This window comes from Sapajus apella, unplaced genomic scaffold (assembly GCF_009761245.1).
Source record: "Sapajus apella isolate SASKATOON/1434 unplaced genomic scaffold, GSC_monkey_1.0 scaffold158, whole genome shotgun sequence".
NCBI lineage: Eukaryota > Metazoa > Chordata > Mammalia > Primates > Cebidae > Sapajus > Sapajus apella.
The window spans coordinates 1,643,132-1,663,553 of NW_022437098.1; the positions used below are offsets into that span (position 1 = coordinate 1,643,132).

Here is a 20,422-nt window from a genome sequence, read left to right on the forward strand (position 1 = left end):
CAAGATGAAATGGAAGGTATAGTAGACAGTAACTCAAAGTCATACAAAAAGAGAAAGATCTCCAGTTAACGTAAATACATGGACAAATATAAATACCAGTATTATTGTAATTGTGGCTTGTAACTCTGCTTTTTTATTTTCTGTAGGATTTAAAAGACACATGCATAAAATAATTATAAATCTGTGTCAATGAGTACATGTTATATAAAGATGTAATTTATGACATTGTTATCAATGAAAGATAGATTGATTTAAGTTTGTTATAACTTTAAAATATTATATGTAATCCCTGTGGTAACCACAACAAAAATATCTAAAGTATATGTAAAAGGAAATGAGAAAGGAATAAAAATATGTCACTAAAAACATAAATTCAACACAAAGAAAGGCAGTAATGGAGAAATTTAGGGGCAAAATAGTTATAAGACATATAGAAAAAAAATAAAGTTGCAAAAGTCAGTTCTTCCCTATTCTTAATTATTTCAAATGTAAATGGATCAAATTCCCTAATTAAAAGGTGTAGATTGGCAGAACAGATTTTAAAAACAGTGTTCAACTATATGCTATCCATAAGAGACTCACTTTAGATCCAAGAATATATACAGGTTGAAAATAAAAGCATGGAAAAAGATATTTCATGCAAATAGTAACCAAAAGAGAGCAGGGGTGATTGTATTAATATCAGACAAAATAGACTTCAAGTCAACAACTGTTAGAAGAGAAAAAAAGAAATTATCCAATGGTAAAAAGTGGATTCTCCAAGGAGATTTACATAAATTCATTAATTCAACAAACAGAGCTCCAAAGTGTATGAAGCAAACATTGACAGAATTGAAGGGAGAAGCACCTCTACAATAATAATGGGAGACTTCAATACCTGACTTTCATAATGTGTAAAACATTCAGACAGAAGATGAATAAGAGAGGATTTGAACAACACTATAAACAAATTGGACCTAACAGAGATATGTAGAATTCTTCCAACAACAGCAGAATATATGTTTTTCTCAAGTATACAATGAACACCCTCCAGGATAGATCATATGTTTAGGCCACAAAACAAATTTTTAATAAATTTTAAAAGATTGAAATCATTCATTTTTTTCTAATCACAGTGCAATGAAACTAGAAATCAACAGCAGGTGAAAAATTGAAAAATTCACAAATATGTGTAAATTAAACAACACATGCTTAATTAAAGGGTTGAAGAAGAATTCACAAGGGAAGTTAGAAAATAGCTTGAAACAAATGAAAACACACACCGAAACTTACAGGATGCAGCCATAGTCATGCTAAGATGGAAACTTATAGCTATAAATGCTTACGTTGAAAAAGAAGGAGGATCTAAATGAACGATTTACTTTCCACCTTAAGAAACTAGGAAACGGAAAAACCCCCAGAGCTAGCCAGAGGAAGGAAATAACAAATGTTAGAACAGAGATAAGTAAAACAAATAATAGAAAAACAAGAGGAAATCAATGAAACCAAGAGTTGGTCCTTTGAAAAGATCAAGAAAATGGTGGATAAATCTTTAGCTGGATTGACTAAGAGAAAAGAAAGAAGGCTGAAAAAATTAACGCCAAAAATGAAAGAGGGGACATTGCTACTGATTTTACAGGAATAAAAAGGAGTATAAGAGCACTATGAACATTTGTATACCAACAAATTGAATAGTCTAGGTGAAATGGACAAATTCCTAGAAGTATACAACCTAGAACGAATGAATCATGAAGACAGAAAACGTGAATACTGTGTAAGGAGATTGAATCAGTAATCAAAAACCTGCCAACAAAGCTCAGGACCATGTGGCTTTACTGATGAATTCTACCAAACATTTAAAGAATTTACACCAGCCATTCTCAAATGCTTCCAAAAAACTGAAGAGGAAGAAACACATTCCAATCAATTCTATAAAGCCAGCATGACCCCAATACCAAAATCAAAAACTTTACAAGAAAGAAAACTACAGACCAATAATCCTTTTGAATGTTAATGCAGAAATACTCGGTAAAATGCCAGCAAACTAAATTCAGCAGCATATTGAAAGAAGGATACACCAAGTAGGATTTATTCCTGTAATGCAAGAATAGTTCAACATCCTACAAAAATCAATGCAATACGCCGCATTAACAAATGAAGGAATAAAGACACATAATCATTTCACCGATGCAGGAAAAGCATTTGACAAAATTCAACATCTTTTTATGACAAAAACTCAACACATTGAAAGGAAACATGCCGGACACAGTGGCTTATGCTTATAATCCCAGCACCTTGGGAGCCAGGGGCAGGTGGATCACTTGAGGTCAGGAGTTCAAGGCCGGCCTGGCCAACATGGCGAAACTCTATCTCTACAAAAAAATACAAAAATTAGCCAGGCGTGGTGGTGTGCGCCTGTACTCCCAGCTGCTTGGGTGGCTGAGGCACAATGATCACTTAAGCCAGGGATGCGGAGGTTTGTAGTGAGCTGAGATCGTGCCACTGCACTCCAGCCTGGGCAACAGAGTGACTCCATTCCAAAAGAAAAGAAAGAAAGAAACTACTTCAACATAAGATCATTTATGAAAAACCCAGAGCTAACATTATGCTCAGCGGTGTCATGACTGAACTGTTTTTCCTCTAATATCAGCTACAAAGAATGGATACCTGTTTTTGCCAGCAAAGGACAAAGATACTTTCATATTGTACCTAGAGTCATCAAATTCAGAGACAGAAAATAGAATAGAAGTTGCTAGTAGCTGGGGACTGGGGAATGAGGAGTTACTGTTTAATGAGTAGAGGGTTTCAGTTTGGAAAGAGTCCGTAACTATATAGATGTTATAGTTGCGTAACAGTGTAGATCTACCTAATATGACTTACCTGTACACTTTAAAGTGGTTAAAATGGTTAAATATTTTAGGTATATTTTGCCACAATAAGAGGAAATCAAGAGAAAAACTTGCTATTTAGAAATAACAATAAAATTACTCTGAATCAATATTTCAATTCTGATGCTAATTCCAATTTTTAAGTTTATTTATTAAGAAAGACTGAAAGTAAAAAAAATGGTATAATTTAGAAAACTAGCACAAAGTAAATTTACTAAGATAAAAACAATATAAATTTTAACTCATTCATTGAAAAGAGTAGGCATTTTTGAAAAGTCTAATCTGAGGGAAAAAGGCAAATACATAGAAACGCTTAAGAAGTAGAAAGGCCATCTAACCAATAACTATTTATTTGCAATACTTAATATTTTATGTACCATCTTGTTCAAATACATTTGGAAGAATAAGGACAAAGGAATAATGGCTACACTTATTGTTTATGGTAAGGCAGGAACTCTGATTTTTGGTGCTTTCCATGGATTATCTCATTTAATAGTCAGGATATCCATATGTGATAGGCACTATTGTGCCCATTTTACACATGAGAGAGCTGAGGCACAGTGCACTTAAACAACTTGCTCAAGGTCACAGCCAGTAAGTGGCAGGGTCAGGATCTGAATCCATGTCGTCTTACTGCAAAGCTTACACTTTTAATCAGCCTCTCCTCACAGACAGATGTCAAGGACATTGGTTAAAATGAAAACCACAGAAATATCTTCTCCCTGTTTTTGATCTTAGGACATTTGCTGTATTTTGTACTTTTTCATTAGGTCATTGAGACATACTGTCTTATTTATCCCAGTATTCCTCAAATCACAATGTACTGTGCTTTGGTATTCACTGAAAGTTAGTTCACAATAAAACTGAATGAATAGCGTTCCTCTTCCTCTCCCTCTCTTTCCACTGACTCTGACAGCAGTAACTAAGAATAGAAATGAAGCTAATGACCTACCTATTGTATAACAGTTCCTCAACACTTGTCTGCACGTGGTGAAAGACTCATCACTTAGAAATCCTTGCTTTATGGACCAAGAAATGATGAAGCATAGGTGCATAGTAACACTCATCTAAAATTTTTGTCTGTAAAGATTAAAGGATATGTATCCTATCCTAATGGAATCTCTGCCATTCTCCAAACAACTGGCTTGAGCATACATCCAAAGGACATTTTCTTAGATCCATTTCTGATTTTCTTTAGAACCCAAACATACTGTAGGAGAGAAAGGGATGCTGAGCCCCTCCTCTGCCTCCAGGTTGCAGAATGGAGGTGAGAATGCAGTACCTTACCCATGGCGGTGTTGTGTCACAGGAGCCTCCTTTTCCTGCTGGAGGTGTGAGTAAGATTTGCAGGATCCAAGATGTCCTCTAATAAAAGTCCTTTATGAGGAGGAGTGGGTAAAGGAGGCAGAGAGAAAATCAAATACAACATATGGGTGACCTTACAAGTTTGAAGATAAATTTCCCCCAAATTGTAACATTTTCAAGCTTGTAGGCAGTATGGCCTTGCCTCAGTTCCCCTCAACAACTGTAACAGGCATTTGGTGCTCATACAGAGAATACTATAAAGCCTCCCATATGAGAGAAGCTGTGGGGAATGGACCCACAGTTAAACCACTGTGATGAATCAGGTTAGAAATTTAATTAGCACTATGGTCTGTATGGAAACACCTTGGATGCCAGTCAACTGAGTGATTCAGTCAGATTTGCTGAATTGAAATCTCTGTGGATAGGACTGTAAACCAGCATTTCCATAGACTTCACAGTTGATTATTTTTTGCTAGGTGATTTTTTTTTTTTTACTTTTCAACAGTTTTAGTAAAGTATAATTGACATGCAATAAACTGTACATACTTCAAGTGTACAATTGATAAGTTTTGGCTTATGTACCTGTGAAATCATCACCACAATTAACATAATAAACATACTTATTACCCCTGAATTTTCCTTCAGCCCCTTTGTGACCCACCCCTCCCATTCTTCCCCATCCCTTTATCTCCAAGTAACCACTAGTCTGCTTTCTGGCACTATGGATTAGTTAGCATTTTGGGGAGTTTTATATAAATGAAATCTTTGGGGAATAATCTATAAGCTTAAAGCTGTCATAAAAGAAAAACCTGAATGTAGGAAAAGTTTTTAGATGGTGGAAGGTGATGTTTATAACAGAAATGAAGTTGATATTTCTATGTTTTCTAGCATATTTTTCTCTTTAATTTTCTATACAAATTTGAATTTTTTGATTATTACTAAATGTTTAAACATAAAATGTTTCTCTTTAAATTAATTAAAATTTTGATAATTTTCCATTGTTATGTCCCAAAGCTACTTCTTGAACCCAAAGTTGTTTCACTTGATTTTTGTTTGTATTTTAAATCTTTTTACAGAGCATATAGGATTGGACAGTGTAGAGATGTGAAAGTGCTTAGGCTGATCTCCTTGGGAACTGTGGAGGAAATCATGTATTTACGACAGGTATACAAGCAGGTAAGTATGTTTCCCTTCTTCTGTTTCAGAGGTCAGCGTTTGTCTGTTTTCAAAAATTAAGAACAAATTTGTGTAAAATGAAAGTTTTAAATTTTATTATATCATATGGACTTTAATAAGATTATAAAAATACCCTTGAATACACTTATATGAAACAGATTATTAGATACATTGAATTTTTGAGCTGAAAGTTTTCTAGAGCAGTACCTCTTAAACTTTAGTGTACATGTGAATTACCTAGGGATCTTGTTAAAATACTGATTCTTATTTAGTAGGTCTAAGGTAGAGCCCATGATTTGGAATTTTTAACTAGCTCCCAAGAGTCCAAGTAAAACCAATCAGCAGCTCACAATTTGAGTAGCAGGTCACAGCTCCCCGGACTACAGGCCAAGATGGAATGGTTTACTACAAATGGGCTACAGGTGCACTGAGACGTTAGTCCCACAGCGTTCTGGACAGCAAGAGCACCTAAGCCAGTGCATTAGTTCATTCTCATGCTGCCATAAAGAACTGCCCAAGACTAGGTAATTTATAAAGGAAACAGGTTTGACTCACAGTTCACATGGCTGGGGAGGCCTCTGGAAACTTACAGTGGAGGGGGAAGGAAACATGCCCTTCTATATGTGATGCCAGGAAGGATAAGTACTGAGCAAAAAGGGAAAGGCCACTTATAAAACCATCAGATCTCGTGAGAACTCACTATCATGAGAACAGCAGCATGGGTATAACTGCCCCCATGATTCAGTTACCTCCCACCGGGTCCCTCCCACAACACATGGGGATTATGGGAACTGTAATTCAAGATGAGATTTGGTTAGGGACACAGCAAAACAGTATCTGCTAGGTTCCAGCCTTGAGTACTTCTTCTTTTTACACCAGGTAGATATTCATATGTTACCATTTTCTATATGTGCCCTGACATGAAGATTAGGGAGCACTACCTTAGAGGTACATACTGTACATGATGAAACTGGGACCCCAGAGATGCCCCAGTAAATCACATTATAGGAACAGAACTTAAGTGTGCTAACTACTTTGCTGGTACTTTTAGTGTTTGTCTAAAATTGCATTAATATGCTTGGCATATCAATTACTACTTTTACGCCTCTAAACAAACAATATTCATTTAATTTACAACTGGATACTTGAGACAATCTGGAATAAGGTCCAAGTGTAATTGTAAATGTTGAATTTGAATTGCTTCCTGTATGTTCAGTTGGCATCTATAGCAAACATCTGCCACATGTGTTGGTAGTTAACCTAAGAATGATCCAATCTTAAATTTATGCTATTTGCTTCATTCTAAAAATAGAATTGTACACAGCAGTTTTTGTTTAGTCTTAAAGCTTTTAGCTTTATAATATACTGTGCATCTTTTTTTTTTTTTTTGGTATGGCACAACTACTTGAAAATTATTTTTTTCTGACCTATTTAATTAACCTTGGGAAAAAGTGGGATGTTATTCATCTTAGGAGCTGTTCTTTTGAGTACTGTCTTAGATGTCTTACAAGTAAGAGTCTTTCCTCAATCATGTAGTAATTTTTTTCAGTCCATTACTATATACATTTTCTTTTTACCTATTCATCTGACTCCAAAATAAAATGTGTTGTTATAAAATAGATACTATATAGTAGTATAGAATAAAACAGGCTTCAGAAGATGAGGTAATTTAAGAACTTTGTATGACACAAAGAAGATGGCAATCATGTAAGGAAAAGGCATTAAATATGGTTTAAAGAAAGTTTGGAATTTAAACCAAGGGTACAAATGGCGCACACCTTCTAGCCTCCCAGGTTGGCCTTCAGTCTTTTGGAGGGGGAAAATCCAAAAATGATGTTCTTAAAAAAAAACTAAAACTGTTAGAAAGCAAGACAATTGTAAGGAGTCCTAAAAGACAAAAGGAAGTTGGGATCAGATTGAAGGAAGAAGCCAAGCTAAACTCAGTCAGAAGAAGACTTCTGAAAAGGTAGGTGCAGCCTCTGGTTGTTCCAAGCCTAGAGTCAGCAGATACTAAAAAAGACGGGAACCTTGGGGTAGGGGCGGAGCCCTCTTTGTGTCACTGATGGTATAACAAGATGGTTTAGCCCTTACAATCTTACCTTACTTGGACCAAATTACAACTGGCAGAAGTGTCAAGTGAGAATAATAAGTAGAAGTACCAGAAGCAAAGAAGCAAGACAGAGCTCCAAATTTTTCTAATCTTCAGAAGAAAGTCCCTCCTATTGCCCAGAAGACTAATTACTTGCACCTTCCACCTTATTTCAAATAAGCACGGCAGTAGACAGAGATAAGCATGTGAAATATTTAAAGGCAGATGAATAGCCTAGCCAAAAATAATTACCCAACATTTTAAGAAAATAAATACTTTGAAAAAGGCACTATAGCAGGCTGAATACTGGCTCTCAAAAATATAAATTTTGAATCCCTGAAAATTGTAAATCGTACTTTATATGGAAAAAGGATCTTTGCAGATGTGATTACATTACAGGTCTTGAGATTTGGGGCTTATCTTGGATTATCCACAAGCGTCCTTACATGAAAGAGCCAGGGGTGATTTGACACAGACAGAAGAGGAGAAGACAGTGTAACCACAGAGGCATTGATTGGAGTGATGTGCCGGGAGCTAAGGAATGCTGGCAGCCAGCACAAGGTGGAAGAGGCAAGAAGTAGATTCTTTCCTAGAGCCTCCAGAAGGAATGTGGTTCTGCCAACACCTTGATTTCAGTTCAGTGATACTGATTTCAGATTTTTGGCTCCCAGAACTCGGAAAGGCTTAAATGATCCTCCCACCTCAGCATCCCGAGTAGCTGGAACTATAGGTGCATGCATCACACCCAGCTAATTTTTTATTTTTACTATTGTAGAGACAGTTTTACTATGTCACCCAGGCTGGTTGAAACTGAGTTGTTAATTCAGAACTCTTCCACAAAGACAGATTCTAGCCCAGATGACGTCAGTGGTCAATTCTGTCAAACACTTAATACTTTTGAAAACAGAGAAAGAGGGAACACTTCCAGCTTACTTCACCAAGGTGGAAGAATTCCGATACCAAAACTTGACAAAGACATTACAAGAAGAGAAAATGACAGATGAATATCTCTCATGAACATAAATATGAAAATCTTCAGCCAAGCATCCGTTTTGAGTCAATTGCCCCTTTTCCCCTCAAAAGATAGGTTGAAGTCCTAACCTCTGGTACATGTGAATGTGATTTTTTTAAAAATATCTATTTTATTGCCTTTTAGGTTTTGGGGTACATGTGAAGAACATGCAAGATTGTTGCATAGGTACATACATGGTTTGTTGCCTTCCTCCCCATCACCCATATCTGGCATAATGTGATCTTATTTGTAAGTAGGGTCTTTGCAGATGAGTTAAGATGAGGCCACATTGGATGAGAGTGGGCCCTAATCCATTGACTTATATCCGTATAAGAAGGGGGAAATCTGGATACAGATGGACACAGGAAGAATGCCATGGTGTGACAATGGAGGCAGAGATTGGAGTGATGCTGCCATGAGCCAAAGAATGCCACGGATTGCCAGAAACTGCCAGAACCAAGAAAGAGGCAAGGAAGGATTATTCCCTAGAATCTTCAGACAGGGCATGGCCCTATGGACACCTTGATTTCAGATTTAGCCTCCACAACTATGAGAAAATATATTTCTATTGTTTTAAGACATCCAATTTGTAGTACTTTGTTATGGCAGAATTGGGAAACTAGTATAGCCTCTAAGGGAAACACAGAGAATTGTAAATTTGACTGTTTTTTTTTTTTTTTTTTTTTTTTGAGATTGAGTCTCACTCTTTTACCCAGGCTGGAGTGCAGTGGCATAATCTCGGCTCACTGCAACCTCTGCCTCCCAGGTTCGAGTGATTTTCCTGCCTCAGCCTCCTGAGTAGCTGGACCTACAGGTGCATGCTAATATGCCCTGCTAATTTTTGTGTTTTTAGTAGAAATGGGGTTTCACCATGTTGGCCAGGATGGTTTCGATCTCTTGACTTCATGATCTGCCTGTCTTGGCCTCCCAAAGTGCTGGGATTACAGGCATGAGCCACCACGCTGGGCCAAATTTAACTGTATTTTTGTATGAAACTTCTGTATGACAAAGGAACTGTAAACCAAAATCAAAGATAGACTAGGAACAAATGTTTGCAAATATATATGATGAAAGAGCAGCATCTTCAAAATATTAAGAACTTCCACTCTATTAGTCTGTTTTCACACTGCTGATAAAGACATACCAGAGGCTGGATAGTTTACAAAGAAGAGGTTTAATGGACTCAACAGTTCTCCATGGCTGGGGAGGCCTCCCAATGATGGCAGAAGGGGAAAGACATGGGCGTAGGCAAAGAGAGAATGAAAATCAAACGAAAGGGATTTTCTCCTTATAAAACCGTCATATCTCATAAGACTTATACACTACCACAAGAACAATATGGGGGGAACCACCTGCATGATTCAGTTATATCTCATTGGGTCCCTCCCACAACACATGGGAATTATGAGAGCTGCAATTCAAGATGAGATTTGGGTGGGAACACAGCCAAACCGTATCACCCACAAACCAATAAAAAGAATAATAGGCATTTCACTGAAGAAAAAGATGCAAGTGGTTAATACATATATGAAAAGATCTTTTTAACCACACTCATAATCTAGAGATAGAAAATACTGGTTTTTCGAAAAGATCAACAAAATAGACCACTAGCCAGATTAATAAAAAAGAAAAGAGAGAATAATCAAATAGATGCAATAAAAAACGATAAAGGGGATCTCACCACAGATTCCACAGAAATGCAAACCATCATCAGAGATTATTACAAACATCTCTATGCACATAAACTAGTAAACCTGGAAGAAATGGATAAATTCCTGGACACTTACATCCTCCCAAGCCTAAACCAGGAAGAAGCTGAAACCCTGAATAGACCAATAACAAGATCTGAAGTAGAGGCAGCGATTAATAGCCTACCACCCAAAAAAAACCCAGGTCCAGACAGATTCACAGTCAAATTCTACCAGACATACAAAAAGGAGCTGGAACCATTCCTTCTGAAACTATTCCAAACAATCCAAAAAGAGGGAATCCTTCCCAAGTCATTTTATGAGACTCAATAAGAAAACTTCAGGCCAATATCCATGATGAACATAGATGCAAAAAATCTTCAATAAAATACTGACAAGCCAATTGCAACAGCACATCAAAAAGCTTATTCACCACGATCAAGTAGGCTTCATTCCAGGCATGCCAGGCTGGTTCAACATACGCAAGTCTGTAAACGTAATTTACCACATAAACAGAACCAAAGACAAAAACCACATGATTATCTCAATTGATGCAGAGACGGCCTTTGACAAAATTCAACAGCCCTTTATGCTAAAAACCCTCAATAAACTAAGTATTGACGGAACATATTTGAAAATAATAAAAGCTATTTACAACAAACCAACAGCCAATATCATACCGAATGGGCAAAAACTGGAAGCAATCCCTTTGAAATCTGGCACTAGATAAGGATGCCCTCTCTCACCACTCCTATTCAATATAGTATTGGAAGTTCTAGCCAGAGCAATCAGGCAAGAAAAAGAAATAAAGGATATTCAAATAGGAAAGGAGGAAGTCAAATTGTCTCTACTTGGAGACGCCATGATTGTATATCTAGAAGACCCCATCGTCTCAGCCAAAAATCTCCTAAAATTGATAAGCAACTTCAGCAAAGTCTCAGGATACAAAATCAATTTGCAAAAATCACATGCATTCCTATACACCAATAACAGACTTAAAGAGAGCCACATCAAGAATGAACTGTCATTCACAATTGTTACAAAGAGAATAAAATACCTGGGAATACAACTAAACAAAGGATGTAAAGGACCTCTTCAAGGAGATCTACAAACCACAGCTCAAGGAAATAAGAGAGGACACAAACAGATGGAGAAACATTCCATGCTCATGGTTAGGAAGAATCAATATCGCAAAAATGGCCATACTGCCCAAACTAATTTACAGATTCAATGCTATCCCCATCAAGCTACCAATGACCTTCTTCACAGAACTGGAAAAAACCACCTTAAACTTCATATGGAACCAAAAGAGAGCCCACATAGCCAAGTCAATTCTAAGCAAAAAAAAGCAGGAGGCATGACACTGCCAGACCTCAAACTATGCTACAAGGCTACAGTAATCAAAACAGCATGGTACTGGTACCAAAACAGAGATATAGACCAATGGAACAGAACAGAGGCCTCGGAGGCAACACCACACATCTACAACCATCCAATCTTTGACAAACCTGACAAAAACAAGCAATGGGGAAAGGAGTCCCTGTTCAATAAATTGTGTTGGGAAAGCTGGCTAGCCATGTGCAGAAAGCAGAAACTGGACCCCTTCCTGACACCTCACACTAAAATTAACTCCAGTTGGATTAAAGACTTAAACATAAGACCTAACACCATAAAAATCCTAGAAGAAAACCTAGGCAAAACCATTCAGGACATAGGCATAGGCAAGGACTTTATGACCAAAACACCAAAAGCATTGGCAACAAAAGCCAAAATAGACAAATGAGACCTAATCAAACTCCACAGCTGCTGCACAGCAAAAGAAACAGTTACTAGAGTGAAACGGCAACCAACAGAATGGGAAAAAATTTTTGCAATCTACCCGTCTGACAAAGGGCTGATATCAGAATCTACAAAGAACTAAAACAGATTTACAAGAAAAAAACAAGCTCATTCAAAAGTGGGCAAAGAACATGAACAGACACTTTACAAAAGAAGACATATATGAGGCCAACGAACATATGAAAAAATGCTCATCATCACTGGTCATTAGAGAAATGCAAATCAAAACTACATTGAGATACCACCTCACGCCAGCTAGAATGGCGATCATTAAAAAATCTGGAGACAACAGATGCTGGAGAGGATGTGGAGAAATAGGAACACTTTTACACTGTTGGTGGGAGTGTAAATTAGTTCAACCATTGTAGAAGACAGTGTGGCGATTCCTTAAGGACCTAGAAATAGAATTTCCATTTGACCCAGCAATCCCATTACTGGGTATATATCCAAAGGATTATAAATCATTCTTCTATAAGGACACATGCACACAAATGTTCATTGCAGCACTGTTTACAATAGCAAAGACCTGGAACCAACCCAAAAGCCCATCGATGATAGACTGGACAGGGAAAATGTCGCATATATACACCATGGAATACTATGCAGCCGTCAAAAACAATAAGTTTGTGTCCTTTGTAGGAACATGGATGAACCTGGAAACCATCATTCTCAGCAAACTGACACAAGAGCAGAAAATCAAACACCGCATGTTCTCACTCATAGGTGGGTGTTGAACAATGAGAACACATGGACACAGGGAGGGGGAGCATCACACACTGGGGTCTGTAGGGGGGAAATAGGGGAGGGACAGCGGGGGGTGGGGAGTTGGGGAGAGATAACATGGGGAGAAATGCCAGATATAGGTGAAGGGGAGGAAGGCAGCAAATCACACTGCCACGTGTGTACCTATGCAACAATCTTGCATGTTCTTCACATGTACCCCAAAACCTAAAATGCTATTAAAAAAATACTCTGCAAAAAGCTTTTTAAAAAATTATATTTTGAGGTGTTTTTTGTGGGGTTGGGGAGATTGGTGGTATTCTTTGTTGGTCGGGGCATTGGAGAGATGCTCATATACTATTGTTGAGAAACAACTAGTATAGGTATTGTAGGGGCCCCATACTTAAGTTGACAGAAATCCTGTCACATATGCCCAGTGAAGGATGACAAAGGAAGGATGACAAGGGTTTTTATTTAGCATTGCTTGCGTTTGTTTAAAAAACAAAGGCTACAACCCAAATGTCCAACAGTAACAGAATGATAAATTCTGATACCTATGTTACTTTGTGACAGTAAAATTAAATTGCAGTCAGATCAAATGTACTGATGTGGCAAGATGTCTTAGACATTTTTAAATGAGTCCAAAAAGCAATTTACAGAACAATATATACAGTGTTTTAATGTGCTTACACATAAAACTATTTCTGTGTGTTAAGACTGTCCCTGATTTATGACATGGTTCAACTTCATATTTTTTCAGTTCTATGATGGTGCTAAAGTGATAACCTATTTGTGTATGAAGTATGCGCCTCTGTTTACAATGGGGCCACATCCAGTTAAGCCTGTGCTAACTCCAAAACTTACTTTAGACCTAATGGTATTTTCAACTTACAATGGGTTTATTTAGAGATATCTCCATCATAAATTAAGGAGCATCTGTATGTATAAATAGCTTTAACTTCATTGAAAGATGTCTAGAAGGATATACCTAAACATTACAGCACTGGTTAGACTAGTAAGGAGTGACCTGTATTGTTCGTTCATCAGGGGCTTTTATTTTGATATCTTTTGTTGCATTTGTTGTAATAATGCATTCAAGATATTTTATACATTTTAAAAATATAAACATCACTTATACAGCAGCTGTGCTCCTTCAGGCTTGGAACATTTAAGCAATCTAAAGTTTGGCATTCAGAAATTCATCTCTTGTGTCGGGTGTGTGTGTGTGTGTGTGTGTGTGTGTGTGTGTGTAAATTTATAAGTATTTGCAGAAGAATGACAAGAATAGCACAAAGAACCCCCAATTAGCTTCACTCTAATTCCCTATTTGCTGACATTTTACACACTTGCTTTCTCTTTCTGTCAGCCATTATTCTTTTTCTGAGCCATTTAAGACTTCTCACCGCCATGTATTTCCCCAAAGAAACAACACTCTCCTGCCAACACTCTAAATTTTCCAGTGTGTATTTCCCCAAAAGAAGTACACTCTCCTACTTAATATATACATTAAAAAGTTTTATACATTCTAAACACTCGGTTGTATATACTGTTCTGCACCTGGTTTTCCCTGCCCCGCATGCTCCTCTCCAAAATGCAGTTATTCACATCAAGAAATTAACATTGATAAAACATGATGCTATAATCCACAGGACCCATTCAATTTCCCCACCTCTCCCAGCAAGGTCTCTTTTTTCCTTCTGGTCCAGGATTTAATCAAGGATCATGGCTCCATTTGCTTGTGTCTCCAGTTTTCTTCATCCTGGGGTAATTATCCACACGTTCTTTGTCTTTCAAGACCTTGACCATTTTAAAGAATAAGGCCTTTCTTTGTGTAGGATGTCCTTCAGCCTAGGTCCATTTGATGTTTCCTCATGTCCGGACTCAGGCCAAGCAGTATTGGCACAAATATTACAGGCACGATGCTGTGCTCTTTTCGTTGCATCAGTCAGAAATCACATGAGAGTGGCCTGCTTTAACTGTTCCTCACGTTAACCTTGATCACAAGGCAAGTTTGTGTTGGCTGAGTTTCTTCACTGCAAAGTTACTATTTTTTTCTTTGTAATTGATAAGTAGTTTATGGGGAGATCCTGTGAGACTGCCAGTTCCTCATTCCATTCCTCATCAAACCTGCACGCATCAGCCATAGCGTTCATTTGTGATTCCTGTCTGAATCAGCTACCACTATAATGGTTGTCAGGTGGTGATTTTTCTATTTCCATTACCCTTCTTGATTATTCTTTGGCACTCTACCATTAATGAGCTTTCCCTTCTATTTATTTAATCTGTGTGGTCTCATGGCTTCCTATTTTTGTAACAGATTACAACCCATTGAATATCACTATTTACTTTGATGTTCATATTGTCTCGTATTTGACTAGTGGGAACCCATTAGTGTGGTTTCTATGTCATTTCTGCTTGCTCTGATCATTCTTTTTGCACTTCTTTACTGTGATAGGCTGAATAGTAGTCCTCCAAAGATGTTGACTTCCTAATCCCCAAGCCACTTAGGTTATCCAGATGGGCCAATGTAATCACAAGGATTTTTAAAACAAGGGTCAGATGTGCACATCTCCTTCATCTCTGCTTTCTCTGACCCTATTATCTAATAACCCATGGTTAGGAAGCAAAGGGTCAGAGAGAAAAATACGAAGATGCCACACCACTGGGCTTGAGGATGGAAGAACAGTCATGAACTTGTTTATTTTGTGTGTTGTTAGGATGAGATCCAGGCATTTTTCTTTTCTGCGTGGATTTTTCTTAAGCTACAAACTAAGTTACATTTTCTAATTACTAATTGTTCCCCTACCCTCTTGAATTCTAACATGATTCTTTTAATAGCCTACGGATGGAGACACCTGATTTCCACTTTTACTGGAGCCACTTTGGAAAACAAAAACGTACAAAATAATGTGCTTTTTATAAATTTTGTGATAAAACTTTGCTAGGAAGCTTATAAAGACTCAAATTAAGGCTGCAAATTATCTCGGTGATTATAGTTAGATTTCCTGCAGTCTGACAATTTGAGTGTTTAAGGTAGTTTCAATAGCAAGGGTAAAATAGGTACAGGTATTGATCGACTTACGACCTATGCAACTTACGACCATTCGACTTTACGACCACAATCGCTAGCCACGACTGCTCCACATCTGGCAGCGCAAACGTTGCCCAGCTGGGCGTAGACAGTGCGGACCAGCTTCCGGCAGCACTACCGTCTCCGCATGCATATAGCCTACTCAACTTACGACCAAATCGTGTTACGACCAGTGTGTCGGAACCAATCGTGGTCGTAAGTCGAGCACTAGCTGTATCTGGGCTATTACTTGTATCAATTGTTATGGTAATTCTGTACTCCCAGGATTACAGCCCATGTTTCTGGAATATTGGTATCAAACTGATCAAGTTGGTATGTTGATCCGTAAGTTCTTTAAAACTTCTTTTATATACCAGAAGGTCCCAAGGGTTTTAAGAGGGGCATTTTGAAAGTGAGAGGTTAGTTAACAGTAAATAGTAATTAGTAAATTTTAGATTCAGCGAAACCAAGATACACATTCTAGGAGTGATACTTCTTAGCTGACAGCTATGAGCAAGTCCCTTCATTTCTCTAAACTTAAGTTACTTTATTTTTAAAATAGAAAAATTTTAGTTCTTTTATTTCTAAAATTGAGATGATACAAGGTTGTGAGGATAAAATGAGAGTATGTAAATAAAATGCTATTCATGTAATAAATGTTCAATAAATGGCAGCTGTTAGAGTAACTTATTACAGTGCAAATGAACTCTGATGATAATCTCAACAGGTAAGCATTTCTCTCTGTTTTTGAGACGGAGTCTTGCTCTGTCAACCAGGCTGGAGTGCAGTGGCACCATCTCAGCTCACTTGCAGCCTCTACCTCCCAGGTTCAAGTGATTCTCCTGCCTCAGCCTCTCAAGTAGCTGGAATTACAGGTGCCCACCACCTGGCCCAGCTAATTTTTGTATTTTTAGTAGAGAAGGGATTTCATCATATTGGCCAGGTTGGTCCCTAACTCCTGACGTTAGGTGATCTGCCCACCTCCACCTCCACCTCCCAAAGTGCTGGGATTATAGGGGTGAGCCATTATACCTGGCCCTTAAGCATCATTTCTCCTTAAGCATGTAATTCCTCCAGGAATAAACTGAAGTTATTTTCCATTCTGTTCATTCTTCGTTTCTTTCAAGAAATGTTAAAGTATACATGGGGTTGATCAGATTGTATTTTAATTTTACGTATTTATATTACATTTTGTAAACTATCCAGCAAATAGAGAGTGCATATTAATGTTAATACTGAAATGGTGTTTCTAAATGTTCCATGTCAGTGTTCTTTGTATATTCAAAATTATTTCAAAGATGCATTGTTTCTTAAAGCAGTGATAGCATTTTTGCTGTTAGTATGCAATGTAGTCAAGGCACAATTAGTCTGACACCAAGGTGGTTATCGTATCATTACGTTAGACTGCAATTTAACTTTAGTGGTATAGTAATTACTTCTGCCAGTTTTAGTAGTTCTTGTTGTAATAAGAATTTAAAAAGGAGAAAAGTATATTCAAATGTAGGCTTTTATTATTAAACATTTATGTCAGGTGGATATTCCACAGAGATGTAATCTTGACTCAGTTGTTAGAAAATAGATAAAATAAGAAATATAAGATCTCTGCTTCAATAAGACTGGCCAGATTATGATTATTTCACCATAATGGCAACATCTGCCAGGGAAATTAAAACAAAATTTCCTCCCTGAGGAGATTCTGCCTGCTCCAGCTAAAGCTGTGTATATACAGGGAATGCCAGGAAATTCTGACATATTGTTGGAGCAAACGCTTCAAAAGTATCTTGCGTTTTTTCTGTTTTAGCAACTTCACTGTGTGGTGGTTGGAAGTGAAAATGCCAAACGATATTTTGAAGCAGTTCAAGGATCAAAAGAGCATCAAGGAGAGCTTTTTGGGATCCATAACCTCTTCAAACTAAGGTCGCAAGGGTCATGTCTTACAAGGGACATCCTGGAGGTGTGAACTTCTTCTCTGACCTTTTCAATAACATTTTAAATATAGTTTTTCTTCCTCAGGAAACTTGAAATACAGTTGCTGTTGCCTTTTCAGAGAAATTTCTGGCTTTCTTTATCAAAAATGCTTTGGAATTTCTACTTTTAGAGAGTAAGAACTGAATTATTTTATCTCTAAACTAAGATTTTCCTTAGAGTAATTATAAATAATGTACACACACAAACACATATACTAGGTAGTATGTACTGCAAGGGCATTTTAAGATGGGCGGAGAGAAGTTTATTGTTTTGAAAACAGCTGTTGAAGTCAAGAACTAAAAAAAGAGGTTTTCCTAAATAAACAAAACATAAAATGTGTTCTGATTAAAAGTTACCAAATACTCCCTGAGATGTACTCTCATGTTTCATGGAGATTTTTGTTTTCTGTTCCCAATAAAAATTCCACACCAATATTTTAAACTCTCCCCGTTGTGTTCATCCTCAGCATACAGTTGTTTCTTATTCTTAAAACAAAAGATTTTATATCCTTTTTTAAAAAGGTCTTTAAGTTCTTTTATATGCCAGCATACTAAGGATATTAACCTATTTTCTAATTGATATTCATATAGGTATCATAAAATCCTGGAATATCATCTTTTTCTTCCTCCTCATGGTATAGATGAGGAAACTGAGTCTTAGAGAACTTCAGGATATTTTCCTTGACTTCCAGGACTTTGTAGTAAAATCTTAATGTACTTCATTTATTCAGTAAGTACCATAAAGACAGTTCAAGGAAAAATTGGTTCCTGCCCTTGAGGAACTTAAACCATCTTGATGGGAGGTAGAAGAGAACGTTTACATAATAACCATGTAATGTCAGGAATCAAATGCTAAGCAAGTTCAGCAGTAAACTTGGATGGATGGGGGAGAAGAAGGTGTATATTATTTGAATCCTATAAATGTTACTGTTATACAATTTCTGATGTATACTGCTGAGTTTCTATTTTATAGTAACTACATTTGATTCTGAATTGAGTGGCCCATTTGGAGTCCCACATTTTGTATTTTTCCCCCTTGCTTTTAAATATGCTGTTTCTTTCATGAATTTGTTCTTTTCAGTTCCTCTCTTCATATCAATAGCTTTGTTTGCCCTCTAGCTCCCACACCCAGCTGCCATCTCCATCTAAAGTACTACTTGACATGCCTATATTCATGTTAAAATCCTTGTCTATAAAAATATTAGCATGACATTATCCTGTTTTCTGTCATATATGACAAAGTTATCTGTTTTGTCAGAATAACCACCTATTCCTTTGTTAAACAAGTGTTCTATAAGATATATCAGGATGACAAGTTATTAAGTAAAGAAAGTTCTCTTTTTCATTGTGCCACTGTACACCAGCCTGGGTAACAGAGCAAGACTCAGTCTCACACACACACACAAATGTCCTCTTGTTCACTGGTTATTCTAAGAATATCTTATTTCACCTTCAGAAGTGTTTATTAATGACAGGACCATCCGTGTCTTACATTTTATTTTTAAAAAATACCTAAGTTCTTCAGTATGCCAGAACACGAAGGATATTAACCTGTTTTCTAATTGATATTAATAAAGGGTGACAAGGCCATCCATGTCCTGCATTTGTCTTGCTAGGCATATCATTGGCACTTGATTATTAAGTTAAATTTTAAATTAAAATTGCTTATTTGTCATCAATCAGAATTTAAAATTATTCAGGGTTGGTTAGATTCTTGCTGCTTTGGGCCAAAACGTGATTCGAAACGTTATTATTTCAAGCCCCATATAGTGGAAGCACATATCATAAAGTAAAAGAAGTATTTCACTTCATGTGAGACATTTTTAATTTTTAAAGGTTGTATAAAATCTTTTTAAAAATGTTTTAAGATGTAAAAATTTCAATTTTTATACTTTTTAAAAATCTTATGATTTCTGGGCAATTTCGTTCTATTTTGCATTGACTTTCCATTGTCTATATTATAGTTTCTCTTCAAAGATAGATATTGAGAGTTCATTTTACAAGTATTTATTGAGCATCTGTGAAATGTCAGGTACTGTTCATAGAGCTGTGCTTACATAAAAGAACAAAATAGACAAAACAATTCTGTCTACCAGAAGTCTGCATTCCATGTGGGGAGACAAATGACAAACGGAATAAATAAGTGAAATACAGAGTGTATTATGCTAGGTTCTGAGGAACTGTCAAGGAAGGAGCATTTTTAGATGGGGTATCCAAGGAAGCCCTCACTCTGAAGGCCGCATATGAATATTCAAAGAGGTGAGGGAAGAAGGTGTGTTTTTGACAGGGGAAACAAATGCAGAGGTCCTAAGGGAGGAGCATGCCCCATGTGATATCACAATTTCAGGGAGGCCACACTGGTTGCGGTAGAGTACGCAAGAGAGCAAGAGATGGGGCAAGAGAGATGACGGAGAGCCAGGCCATGCAGGAACTTTCGACTTTTACTTGAGTGAGACAAAAAGCAATTAAAGAGTTCTGCATAGCCTGATATACATTAACTTGACTTACTATTGAAAACTAGACGATAGAAGTACAAGGACAGAAGCAAGAACCCATTTAAGAGGATACTGCAGTAACCCAGCCAGGGTGAAGTGGTGGGTGGCGTGAGTAGTGGCTGGATGCTGTATATATTATCCAGGTGGCACTGACAGGATTTGCTGATGGGTCCATACAGGGTATGAGAAAAAGA

General features: G+C 37.1%; 1 protein-coding gene across 10 annotated transcripts in view; it reads left to right on the top strand.

Moving 5' to 3' along the window:
* ERCC6L2 (ERCC excision repair 6 like 2) overlaps positions 1-20,422 on the top strand; it is a 197,074-nt gene that overhangs the window by 103,079 nt on the left and 73,573 nt on the right. For 9 of the 10 annotated variants that reach the window (XM_032266354.1, XM_032266361.1, XM_032266360.1 and 6 more), the window contains 2 exons: positions 5,249-5,348; positions 17,568-17,720. In XM_032266354.1, coding sequence (XP_032122245.1) covers positions 5,249-5,348; positions 17,568-17,720 — 253 coding nt within the window. The remainder of the gene's footprint in view (positions 1-5,248; positions 5,349-17,567; positions 17,721-20,422) is intronic. The other variant, XM_032266356.1, reaches the window with a different exon arrangement.